The sequence below is a fragment of the Molothrus aeneus genome, chromosome 14, assembly GCF_037042795.1.
Source record: "Molothrus aeneus isolate 106 chromosome 14, BPBGC_Maene_1.0, whole genome shotgun sequence".
In the NCBI taxonomy this organism is placed as follows: domain Eukaryota; kingdom Metazoa; phylum Chordata; class Aves; order Passeriformes; family Icteridae; genus Molothrus; species Molothrus aeneus.
In genome coordinates, this window is record NC_089659.1 from 9975272 (window position 1) to 9987846 (window position 12575).

General features: G+C 35.1%; 1 protein-coding gene across 2 annotated transcripts in view; it reads right to left on the minus strand.

Annotated features, from left to right (window-relative positions):
- Window positions 1–441: 441 nt before the first annotated feature.
- Window positions 442–12575, minus strand: part of STAG2 (STAG2 cohesin complex component) — a 72953-nt gene continuing 60819 nt past the window's right edge. The window contains exons 24-34 of one of the 2 annotated variants that reach the window (XM_066559243.1): window positions 11713–11887; window positions 11123–11262; window positions 9940–10041; window positions 8159–8307; window positions 7494–7622; window positions 6942–7147; window positions 6293–6482; window positions 6094–6177; window positions 5173–5299; window positions 4764–4841; window positions 442–2358 (exon numbers count right to left, since the gene is read on the minus strand). In XM_066559243.1, coding sequence (XP_066415340.1) covers window positions 2335–2358; window positions 4764–4841; window positions 5173–5299; window positions 6094–6177; window positions 6293–6482; window positions 6942–7147; window positions 7494–7622; window positions 8159–8307; window positions 9940–10041; window positions 11123–11262; window positions 11713–11887 — 1404 coding nt within the window. In that variant the 3' untranslated portion in view covers window positions 442–2334. Of the gene's footprint in view, window positions 2359–4763; window positions 4842–5172; window positions 5300–6093; window positions 6208–6292; window positions 6483–6941; window positions 7148–7493; window positions 7623–8158; window positions 8308–9939; window positions 10042–11122; window positions 11263–11712; window positions 11888–12575 lie in introns of both variants that reach the window. The other variant, XM_066559242.1, reaches the window with a different exon arrangement.

Genomic DNA, 12575 nt, shown 5'->3' on the forward strand with positions numbered 1-12575 from the left:
AGAAAGGTTATTAATACACCTTTAAAAAACGTAACACAAAAATAATTAACCACTGCTTTCTTGGCATGTAAAAGTTCTATACAAATTTTAAAAATTTTATTTGCAGGTACTAACCTCTTCAAAAGCTCACTCTGTATTTACACTAATTCTTTTAACAAGTTTATCTCAAATTAAAGCATATTTAAAACAATCATGATTGCATTAACTTTTCTGCTTTAAATTATTACCCAATTAGTGCTTTATTCACATTTTAAAAACTTGTACAATTTATTACAAATATAAAACAGTGCAGTTTTTCATACATTATCCCAACTCTGAGACAAACACTTAAAAGACATGGAAAAAGATTTTGATTTCTATAAACATAACATTTGCATTACTCATACCCCTTTCTTCACTGTCCTCCCATAACCCCAATTTAAAAAGATCAAACATACAACATACTGTAGGTTTATTTTTATTCAAAAAGTTACTGTCTCAAGACATAAATACAAATCAGAAAACAGTACAATTAGGACAATAGAATGTGGAGGACAACAGGTTAAGGTAAATATATAAAACATTTTTAGCTGGTTGAAAACAAAGCTGTAAGAACTGCTTTCACAAAGAAACACTCCTTCAAGAGTAAGAAAAATCAACTTAAGTTTAAAATCATATATACAGTCCTCTCAGCAGTTCTATTAAATGCAGTGGTGTGGAAAACAATATAGGCAGTACTTTTAGACATGAGAGTATTTATTTATGTAAAATGAGTTAGGCAGATCTAGTTTTCATTTTGTTGTTACCCCATGACCTAGTAAAATAATTATATTTTATCATGATCCTTTAGATAATCTATGGTTTTTGGCTACCACAGCCGAATGTTTAATTTCTGAGTCTAAAAACAGGAAGCCTTTTTGTATTCACCCATTTGGGGAGATTCTTGTATTGCAAGCGTATTAAGGCATGGAATGATTAAAATAATATATCTCAAGAACTGAGAGACAACTGACAAAAAATATACATATGTAATATAAGTTAATATTTCCTTTAAAATGATGTCTAGCTGCCTAAGCCTTGCAAAATGAGTCAATGTCAAAATGGCATAGATCCACTTTCTGTTTTAGACCAAATTTAATTTATTTGTGAATGGACACAAAATGAAATTTAAAGCTTAGCTTTCAAAGAATATTATGGGTTGTTTATGAGTTTCTATTATCCAATCTAATTTACATATAGAGGAAATGTACTGTAACCTGTTAGAAGTATCTTTAACCTGAAGACTGCTTGCAAAGACAGATAGATAAAACAATATAAAATACAAATTTAAAAATCATTTTTAAAGCATGAATTCTCATGCTCTTCTATTTTTAAACATTGTTAAACTTTCAATATATTTCTGAAACCTCATAATTTTAAGTTGGAATTTAAAAGTAAGAAAAAACTAAACAAACTGCGCAATTATAAAATCAGCACCAATTTATATATATATATAATTTTATTTAAAATTTAGATCCCTATTCCCACACTCTAATAAGCTGTATAATTTTTGTTTAGAATTTTTCTGCAAACATACTACAATAAGCTTCTTTTATTTGGAGACAAAATACAGTGGCACTACTGGAAGGAATTTCACAACATTACATTTTTCTTAAAGGACAAGCAAACTTTCAGGGTTGGTAATGGGCAAGCAAGAGTGAAATCTGTTACGTTCTGGTAGCTTATAGCTTATGGACCTTTCCGAGAAGGCTAACATGAAGCTTTTGGAATAAAAAGTGTGTTTTAGATTAAAAACCTGTTAAAATTCTGCTTTATGTATTTATTTCCATGATTAATTGATACAAACCTTCTGTTGCTGAAGTTTGCATTTAATTGAAAATACTGACAACTCTTCTGGTTCGTTCTACACTGTGAGAAAACCAATCCATCTACTATTACAGCTCATGGACGTGAACAGCAATCCAGCAGAGCTCATGATTATTTAGTATAGCCAGCAAATGTGTAGAGAGGGGCTCAAATCTGTACCAAACACCTCTCAGACTGTTAAGATTAAAACTCAGAGGGAATACTTCTTATGATCCAGAAAAAAACTGATAGCACATAAATAAAATATTGAATTTTTTTCCCAACAAAAAGTGTAGCTTATCCTCAATTGTTTACTTGTCCTTTACATTTCTTTTTTTCTTTCAGGCAAACAAAACTGCCCCTTCAATGCACTTGATCTTGAAAGCATGTCATTCTCCTTAGAGAAAAATCTGTTCAGAATTTCACTGTATCTACCACAATTTTGTATTGAAAAACTTCCTCTTCCACTTAGAAAATGACTTCACCACTGATTTATTTGCTGCTCTGGTATTAAAACATTGACACCCCAAGAACCTAAAAAAAAAGTTAGAAATGGTGTCAATTTGTAGTCTAATACACATTTAACAAATAACAAAGCAATTAGTATATAATTTAAGATTAAGACACTTCAAGATATGTTAAGGCATTATTAAGTTTATTTTTCTTTCAAACCAGATTAACCACACTTCTGATTTAGATAATAATATGAAAAGGGCTCCTCATTCATTAGAAATATTTTTTTCTGACACTTGAAATTAACTAGATCCAGTAGGAATAAAGCCTGTGTTTTAATTATTTTAGGTAATAATTGCAGAAGAATTTTTAGTGAGGTGCCTAACTCAGACTTCTTTGACATTCTATTGGCACTAACCTGAAATCAAATGTGTTATTACCAGCTACTAAACCTGGGACAAAACACTGCAGACACTGGCTGCTGCTGTGTCTGTGATCACAGAAACCACAGGCCATCCCACATCAGCCAACCAGGACACAAATTTAACATTTCCTAGGAAATGTATTCACTCTGTCAGGAAGACAGTGAAAAATCAAACAATCATCAGGTAAAATCAAGCAACTGTACTTCAGGAGATTGTGTAACTAGGGAAAGAAACAAAAAATCAGTTTCCACTTCCCATGTGAGAACAAGCTGTACAGCTTTCTATGTCAATGAAAGTATGTATGACCACTGATGTGCCAAAAAGAAGATCCAGATTATGTGACTGTCCTAATGTTTGTAAGACTTTATAGAATCAGCAAGAGTCAAAACAGACCAAATTTTCCTGAACCTTGACAATGCTGTTCACATTTATCTGTTTACAAACCAATTTTTACTGTTCTTTGAATTAAATTCACTTTGGGTGCCTCCTATAACAGAGCACACAGACAGAACTGCCTCTGGTGCCAGCAATAACTGGGCACATCCGACTAGAAGTCTAGTCATAAACCATGTGCATCTGAATAAATTAAACAGCTTTATTATGTCTACGCCTATTAAAAACAAGTGCAACAGCTCCAAGAATAAGGGACCTCTGAAATAAATTATATGAATAAAGCAAATTAACTTTATTCGGAGAACTGTTTGCGTTTATGCGATGATGTTTTCACGCTGAACGCTGTCTGTCAGACTGAGCGGTTTCCCGGCCCCGCCCGGCGCTCGCTGCGCTGCCGGCGGCTGCCCCCGCGCGGCCGCTCCCGCGCACTGCACCCGGCACGGCGGGGCCGGGCGGGAGCCTCACCCTGCTCGAGCAGCCCAAGGAGTGTTAGAGCTGGAGCTAAAAGGGCTCTCACAGCAATTAAATGCAACCTGGAGGAGGCCAAGGTTTCAGCATTGTCAGACTAAAAAGTGACTGGTACTTCATAGATCAGTCCAGGAAAAATTGAGAAGAGGAGGGGAAGAATTATTGTAAAACAGAATGTCAGAGAACAGGCGAGATATTTTCTTGGTGTTAATTCAGGAAAAGAACACACAACAGCCAGACGCACAGCCTAACTGATTCATTATTACTAAAGCAAAGCCCTACTGGTACAAAATATATGGATTTGCAATTATTAAAACAGTATTTAGGACTTCTTTCTCCCATAAACAAGAACAGGTTCACGCTGCAACATTACTGTAAAAAAATACATAACCATCTTCCAAATTCCACCAAGCTGTCCAAGATTCCCAGGAAGCCTTGTTGTACTGTCCTCTGCTGGCTTGCTGCAGCTTGTTATTTCCAGTGTAATTTTGTACCAGCTACCCAAGGTCAAAAATGGCTGCATACTTTACAAGTGGTTCAAGACAGAAGGAATCCCTCATGCAGATTTTTAAAAGAGAATAGAGACTGCAGATTTATCAAGTCGGATAAAAGGGCAACTGCAAGCAGAAACTAGAGACTTCGGATGTTTTGGACCTAAAACTTTATATGGAAAGAAAAAATACCTCTCATCTCTATAAACAGATATCTGTATTATCTCTTATTTTCTCCATTATCTTACTTATGCACAAAAGTAAATATGCCAAAAAAAAAAAAAAACCACAAAATGCAAATCATCTAATGCTGACATTTGGTAATGACATCAGAGTCACTGAACTAAGCTCAGCACAACAGGAAACTTGCCTTTAATACTGTGTATGCACATTTCTTCGTTTTTCTAATGCTCTTTGCTATCAGCCTCTGCTACAGTCTTTTCCATAATAAATGTGTTTTCTGCTCAGAATCATAGGTTTTAACTTTTACATAGCTATATATAGATATTAAGAACAAAAATTCCATAAAATTGCAAGGAACACTGACTATCCTAGAATGTATGGAGCTGAATTACTGTACCAGTCTGTCAAAATAAGCTAACAATGACAACCTGAAGATTGCATTCTTTCCATTTAAAATCTGAAGTAAGAGAGTATGGCAACCTTAAGACTGATTAACATTACTTTCCTCTTATGTAAGTGAACCTACCGATTCATCCATGATTGAAGCAGGGTCAAAGAAATCTGGTTTTAGCTCCGTTCGTTCTCTCCTGTTCTTTGATGGTGGCTTTAGAAAGCAAACAGACAAACAGGTTAAGTGCAATTTCACCAGAAAAACAGAGGTTTTACACTGTAGTCAGTGAAGCTGAACTCTCAAGGGGTAGAAATTCACAAGGGATAAATGTTATTAGTTACGACAGGAAGTGCTCTTGTTTTTGTAAGTTGGAGCAGTTGGAGCAGATGGCTCTTGTATACAGACAACAGCACAGCCCTTTAGCAAGGCAGAAAGCAACCAGAAGTATTTTTCTTTTATAAGAAGGAAAAATTTAATTCAAATATTTTACTTTGAAAGCAGAAATACAAATCCCAAGACCACTAAAAGTAAGTAAATTTCTTACTAGGTCTATGTCCATGGTGTCAAAATCCATGCCTTCATTAAGATCTTCAATCCGCCCTTCTGATGACATCATCACATCTTCAACAATTGGCTCTTCATCATCTTCCATTAGACTTGTGCCACGTCGACTGAAATGAAAAGCAATACTGTTTAGCACTAAATCAAGTTAACTTCTATCTATTTAAAAAGCTAATGCTCAGTAAGGGACTCCTAACAAATGATGATTCCATTAGATAAAGCAGAAATGAAGTAATGAAATGAATGCACAACTACTACTAAAGAAAGCTGGTATTTAACCAGAAGATATTAAGAGAGCATGAGACAGTGCGCCTAAAAAAAGTCAGTTTAGACAACAATGGGACATTTCTAAATAGGTATTCTGAGAGGGTGTGAGAACTGGTAAGCAGATCTACACCATACCTAATTTATGCTCAAGTGAGAAAGAACTTAAGTTCTGCCACTTAAAGAAAAATTGTTTCTGCCTTAAGATAAGGCCAGAAAGAATGCCTTTGAAATAAAGTAGATGTGTAAAACCATTACAAATACACCCACACAGTCCTTCATCCTCTCTCCTCATAAATTCCACATGAAATACCAGAACTTATGAGAAAACTAAGGAGTCATTCTAATTATACTAATTGGTGTCATTGTATTAAAAAAAAGCCACCACTTAAACAATGTTATATGAAGTACTGGATATAAAACAATCAAAAGTAGGGGAAAGATGCAAAGCTCCTCAATACATTTGTTTTTGTTTGCAACATGTACTTCTTTTCTGCAGAACTATACTGTCCTTAAGAATGAAGAGAACTTTTGAACTTAGAAGATGTATCTCTCTTAAAAGATACAGGTGTTACCACTGCATTTATAAACCCTGCCCTCCCCTCCCTGACCCACAGAAGGAGCATTTCACTCCACTCACATGGCGTGTTGCAAGTTGCTTCTCAGCTTGACGTAGTTCATCGCTGCCCTCTCCTGTTGTTGTCGCGCGGCTTCTTCCTGTTGCCTTTGAGCCAACATCCACGTTACTTGCGTGCTTAAAAAGACCATTATTCTATTTTAAACATGTACTGGTTTTGTGTATGGACACTAAGACAAAGCAGACCTACTGCTGTACGTACTTGTAGTCGAGCGGCGGTTGGTGGTGCTCGGGCTGCATAGGATAGACACCCATGTAGTTCTCGTCGGGTCGCAATCTCTTGGGCTCCCTCATTATCGTGGAGGTGAGCTGAGGTGTCTGCATCATCACTGGTGTGTGCATTGACTGCTCCCTGTTCAGCCACATACTGTCACTACTGCTGCTTTCTTCAGCTGGAAGCAAACACAGCGAGAACATACGAGAAGTTTTTTTCAAACTAGTCTAAAAGTGAATGCTGAAACACAAATTAAATGCGTGATACAGAGAATCAATTGCTTTACTTTTTGCCACAAAGTCTTACATGTGCCTCAAAGGGCCTGGATTTATAATCACTGGCTGGAGCATTTCTATACTTTTCTATTGTATGACTCAACACTGTATAGTGCCCGTATCTTCTTTTGAGAATATAATAAATACTTTTCCCACTAAGACACATACATGATCAGAGATTACCTGTTCAGGAAAAAATACAGAAAGGCATACCAATACAGTCACACTAAAAAATATGGGACAATGTGTGCATACCAATACAGTCACACTAAAAAATATGACAATGTGACAATAGATTTTCATATAAACAATAGTTTATATGAAAATCTATTCTAGTAAATTTAAGATGAGAGAAGTTCTACCTTCGGGTACTTTCCGCTTGCCTGTTGCTGGCTTTGTCTTCTTATTTCTTACTGTAGATCCTCGACTGCTGATTCCACTAATCACTGACATGGTGTCATCATCCCCACCGGCTAATAACGAGTTCCGGTAGGACATGAGAGGAAGCCACACATCTTCTCTTCGTAGAGACATCTGAAAGGTCATGAACTTCTCCAAGTAAACATACCTTTAAATGAAACAAGAAATACAGAGATGCAAAAATCTGTAACAAAATGTTACCATGTCAAGATAAGTAACTACTGAAATTAACAGCCTATGTTTCTTATCTAGTTAACATAGAGACCTGACAACAGCAAATCTGGAACACAATTTCTGTTTATCCACCATAAAATGAAAAATAACAACAATAAACACAATTTACCTTCTGTGAGTATATTGACTACATTAGTGTAAACTTACCTTGATGTGTCAAAGAATCCATTTCAGATGAATACAATACACAAATACTTATTCTGAAACACATCTTTTGTGGTTATCATTACAAATACTAAGAATATTAAAAAAATACTTACACTGTTCTTTTGTCTTGTCTGAGAAGTTTCGAGGAGAACTCACTGAGAATGTCAAGAAATGCCAAATTTAATGGTGGGTGGCTCTCACCTTGTGGATTAGGCTCCTTAAAAGCAAATTCTATGCCATCCCTAAGAACAAACAAAAAATTACATCAGACAAAGAACAAACAGAAGTTCAAAGCACTGTGAGCTACCAAAACCAAACCCCTTTCCTTTATGTCAAGAAAGCAATAATTTGATGTTCCCATATTCCAGCAAAAAAAGTGAACACTAGTTATTATTTTAATCTAGACACACTTTTTCTGTCAGAATTTCTACCTTGCATTGCAGCTTTTCTGCATGAGGCCAACATGATCACCACTGACAATGAAGTGGATCTTTTCTTATTGTTATGGACCAGACATTAAAAAGGCTTTTTCATTATAGCACCACTGCTATAATTTACATGCATTTACAATGATGCTGGAGAACACCAACAATATTAAACATTTAGGTTTTGCTCAGAGACAAAACTGCAGTCATCCCCTAATTAAGATATAGGCTATATCATCTCTAGGGCTGAGGCACTTAATATTAACAAACTCATTTTCAAAGATTAAGAAGATTATCTTATGTTAGTCAAGAAGTGTTGACAAAAATGGAAGTAATACAAAGCACACAATTACTTGTGTAACATAGCAATAGCTTCTCTTGTTTTCAACTGATCCAATCCAAATGTTAAAGCAAAACGTCGAGCAAGTTCCTTTATGCCACTGAATGTTGGTGATGATCTGTCAAAATTATAACCATTTTCTTGAATCATTTCATTGAAGAGCTGCACGGAATAAAAAGGGAAATTTTCGTGTATTAAAAGATTATGTCAAACTTTGGACCAGAGATTAGTTTCAGTTTAAAAGTATGTTTCACAGCTTTTTCCCCCCACTCCTGATCTGACAACACCAGGAGACAAACATGGACATTTTGGACAATGAAGTCAAAGCTACTCTTGAAGAGTCTGCAGCCCAGAGATAATTTGAAATGCACTGATCAAGCAGTCATCAAATTGTAGATATAGTGGATGACAGATTTCAGTGCTTCACTAAATCAGGTGTTCTAAAGTTGAGAATTCAAAAACTTAGTAGGATTCCCTAATTACATACACTAACAGAGAAGAAATAAACAGGGCGATCTTCACCTGGTCTTCACTAAAATACTTCATCAAACTACTAGTTCCCAATTCTTTTTTTTTTTTTTTTTACTTCTCAAAATACAAGTATAAAAAAGAAACCCTAAAATGGAAACATGTTCAGGAAAACTGCCAAAGAAACCAGAAATTCTGTCACCAATGAGATTTTTAAGTACTTATCAATAGTTGTCAAAGCCAAATATTCTGAACTTCAGTCTTTTCTTTTCTCTGATCAATCCTTTCTCAATCCTACTGAATTCAACTATAATTCACTTAAATAATAAATTTTTCTATTTTTTAAATTTTGTCTAACACACCCTTCACTCTTTTGTATCACAAAGAATGAAACAAGGAGTGTTTAGTTACATATTTTACACTGCAGTTCCACCAGCTACTTAAGAGTCATGCTGCTATCAAAAGGAAAGGCCTCATCCTGCCTTGTTTTGGCAATATCCATACTGATAAACCAGTCCTTACTTTAGTAAGGACTATTTCCATTTGGCCTCCACCAGGCTCAATATCCAGATCCACAGTCACTATGTAGCTTTATAACCTTTAGTCGAAAACCAGGGATAAAGAAAATATATTTGGGTAGATTTTCCTTTCATGGATAGCATTGATCTATACTGGATTACAGTGCTTTGGAGATATATGTCTCTACTGTTCTGAGCCGGTGGATAAAATCCATGCAGATGGTTTAAGTGAGCAGATGAATCAAATGCTAACTTTAACTGAATTCATCAGGTTTCCATACAAACTTTACTGAAGAGAGCATTAAAGTATGTTTTATTGTCAAATTTGTGAAGTCTCTACTAAACATTAAGAAATTACAAAAACTTCAAATTAATTCTCAGAATAGTTTAAAAAACCCAAAACCAAAACAACACACCAAAAGCAAAACAAAACCCCCACAAAAAACCCCCAAACCCCCTACACCACACAGGCAGGAAGTATTTATCTGTTCACAAACAAGTAAACTGGCCATTTCACAACATATATCTAAATACTTAAACTATTGTTTTAGAGTTATGAAGGTTTCATAAGAGTTCATTAATTTTTTATTTATTGACCTCTCTTACATCTTTTGTGGTACAATATTTGGAAAGTATAGGAAGACTTCTGGCAGCTTTTCACATAGTTGCAGAAAATGTGTTTCAGTTTAGACCACCTTATCCCTACCACCCATATCAATTCCATCATTGATATCTCAAACTAGTTACTAAACAACAGGACATCACTACAGTATGGAACTTCATGCATAAAAATATTGTAAACTCTTACCTGCTGCAAACTAAGAATAAGTGTTTTAGCACACTGGATTTTGTCTATCTGTCTTGTTTTACTCATTGTTTCTTTAATAATATCACCATAGTCATTGTAATACTAGGAAAAACAAAAAAAAAAACAACAACAAAAAAAAGGTTAACTGTCAGTGTTAGTTGAAAACAATCTAACATTATCTAAAGGGTAAAACCCCAACATGTTCATGATTACATCAAAATTACACCCTAAACTACCTCCAGAATAATAATTGAAAAAATACCTAAATGCAGAAAGAATAAACCCACTTTTCAATCTTGCAGTATTACTTTAGAGGCAGAATGACCTATTTATCTTCAGGGCCATGACATATTTGTTAATGACACGTGTTCACCCCTTCAGGGTACAGTATTGGAATCTAATCTTTTTTACCAATTCCTGTAACTCTGGTGGGGAGTTTTATTTTCTTTGCTGAAAGGATGCACTTACAGACAGCATCATAGGCATAATTTATCCAACAAAGACAGAGGTCTGTTCAGTTTTTTAAGTATTTCAGGTTTAAGAAAGACCCAATTAAGTTATTTGGAGAATCAAAATTATATGTAGGGCGCTCAAGACAGATATAAAAGCAGGCTGCTGAAATTTTAGGATTTTAAGGTAATCACCAAGGAGCAAAGCTTTATCATGTTCACAAAATGAGAACTCATATTAGTGTGCAGCTATGAATCCCATGAGCCAGGAGAGGTTTTTATATTTAAGTAAGATTGAAACAGATATAAAGATAATGGGGAGAGGAACTCAAATTTTACTTCTCTTCTACAAAGTTTAAACTTAAATGATTGGATGAGACTAGACATTATGGAGTTGATCTTGGGAAGAACATTCTCAAAAGGCCTACTAAACTAATAAGTGAATTAAAAAGACACCATCAATCAGAGTAAGAAAATAAAACTAGTAAAAACAACATTAAAATAATTAGTTTCCCTCCTCGATCCCCACCACCCACACAACACTGGAACTGTAAATCTCATCTTAGTAATTTTTCTCCCTACATACAAAAAAGGGCCTACAACTCTGGAGTTTTGAGTTCTTCACATTTTGAACCTGTTACCTTGCAAGGTAAAAAACAAGTAATAGTTAGAAATCCTACAACTACTGTATTCTAGTAGTTTTATTAAGTAGCACTACTAAGCTTCAACTTTACCTTCATATATTGCTTGAAAATGTCCGCGGCTGTGTTCATTTCCACCACAGTATACACAATAAGCTTACAGAAAGCTGCAAGCAGGTTTCTTCTTTTGTGCAATGCTTCAATTTTGCTGGCTTCATCATCCTGCTGTCCATCTAGAAAGAGTTCAGAACAGGAAAACTGTCAGGTTTAAAACTCTATGTTTAAACATTTCTTTATAAAACTGATATGGGCTAGTGGTCATGATTCAGAAAATCAGATCTCAGTTCTGATGGCAATGCACTTCACTGTCCACTGACATGTCTGTTACCCTGATACAGAGATAAATATTTGAACCTATTAAATCAAACCTTTATTGCAATTATCCTACATGTTCCCAATACAGAAAATCCTTTAATCAGCTGCTGACATCTAAAAGCCACCCCTACCTTTTCGTACATGCACACCTCTCAATGACAAAACAAAATTAAAACAAAAAAATAACCAGGCAAACAAGAAAAAAAACAACAAAATCCCACTACCACAAAAACCCAGAAATGCACAAGGAAACAAAGATATTAATTAGAAAATAAAAAATAAAAAGGTAATTTAAGTTTTGTACAAACCCGCACTATTATTATCATCATCCTGATCAATGAAGACATGATCTAAAATAAAACTGAGTAGTTCAGATTGCAAGGAAGAATCAGGAGTGTAAACAAGTGGCTCCAACATGTCACGTCCTCCTGTCATAATCTGATGGCTGAAGATCATCAACACATCACACAGAATTGTGAAAGCCTGTTAAAAAGAAACCTTAATAAATACTTGTTTGGAAAGCGGATTTTGTTTAGAATAATATATTTGCACTTGACAAAATACTCAAGATCTCAACAGTGTACACAGGCCACGAAAGTCCTACACAACTACAAAGGCCAGCTGCATTTAAAATGTGCATAGCTTCACATAGCTGGTTACTGTGTCAAGACTGGGTCTCCAAATAAAAATATTGCACAGATGATGCCAAATTATATGTGAAAATATTGCAAGACTAAAACATGAGAAGCCTGAAACTCCCAAATTCTACCTGACTGATACTACATTTGGTCACTAGAGAACTTTGTGGACTCTGACCATAGTACAATCTCCTTTCTGCTGTCTTTTCTTAAAAATGTTTCAATCACATTTGTTTAACATACAACAGCTGAGATTATTCAATCCCTTTAAATCTTAATGTCCAAAAATGCAAAAGTGCAACCAAATTTTTCTTTTGCTGGCTAACTTGTACTTCTGATATCAGATTTAAATGTCTGTACTCCACTGCCCCAGAAAGCTCAAATGACTTAGTACCTGACATTCTTCAAACTAGCAGACCAAGGCAAGAAGTTGCTTAGTGCTGCATCTTCTCTTTGGCTCTAATCTCCTAAGTACTTCCATGAACAGCTCTGTTCTCTAACTTCTCATAGTGAGTATTACTAATTCCTGATCA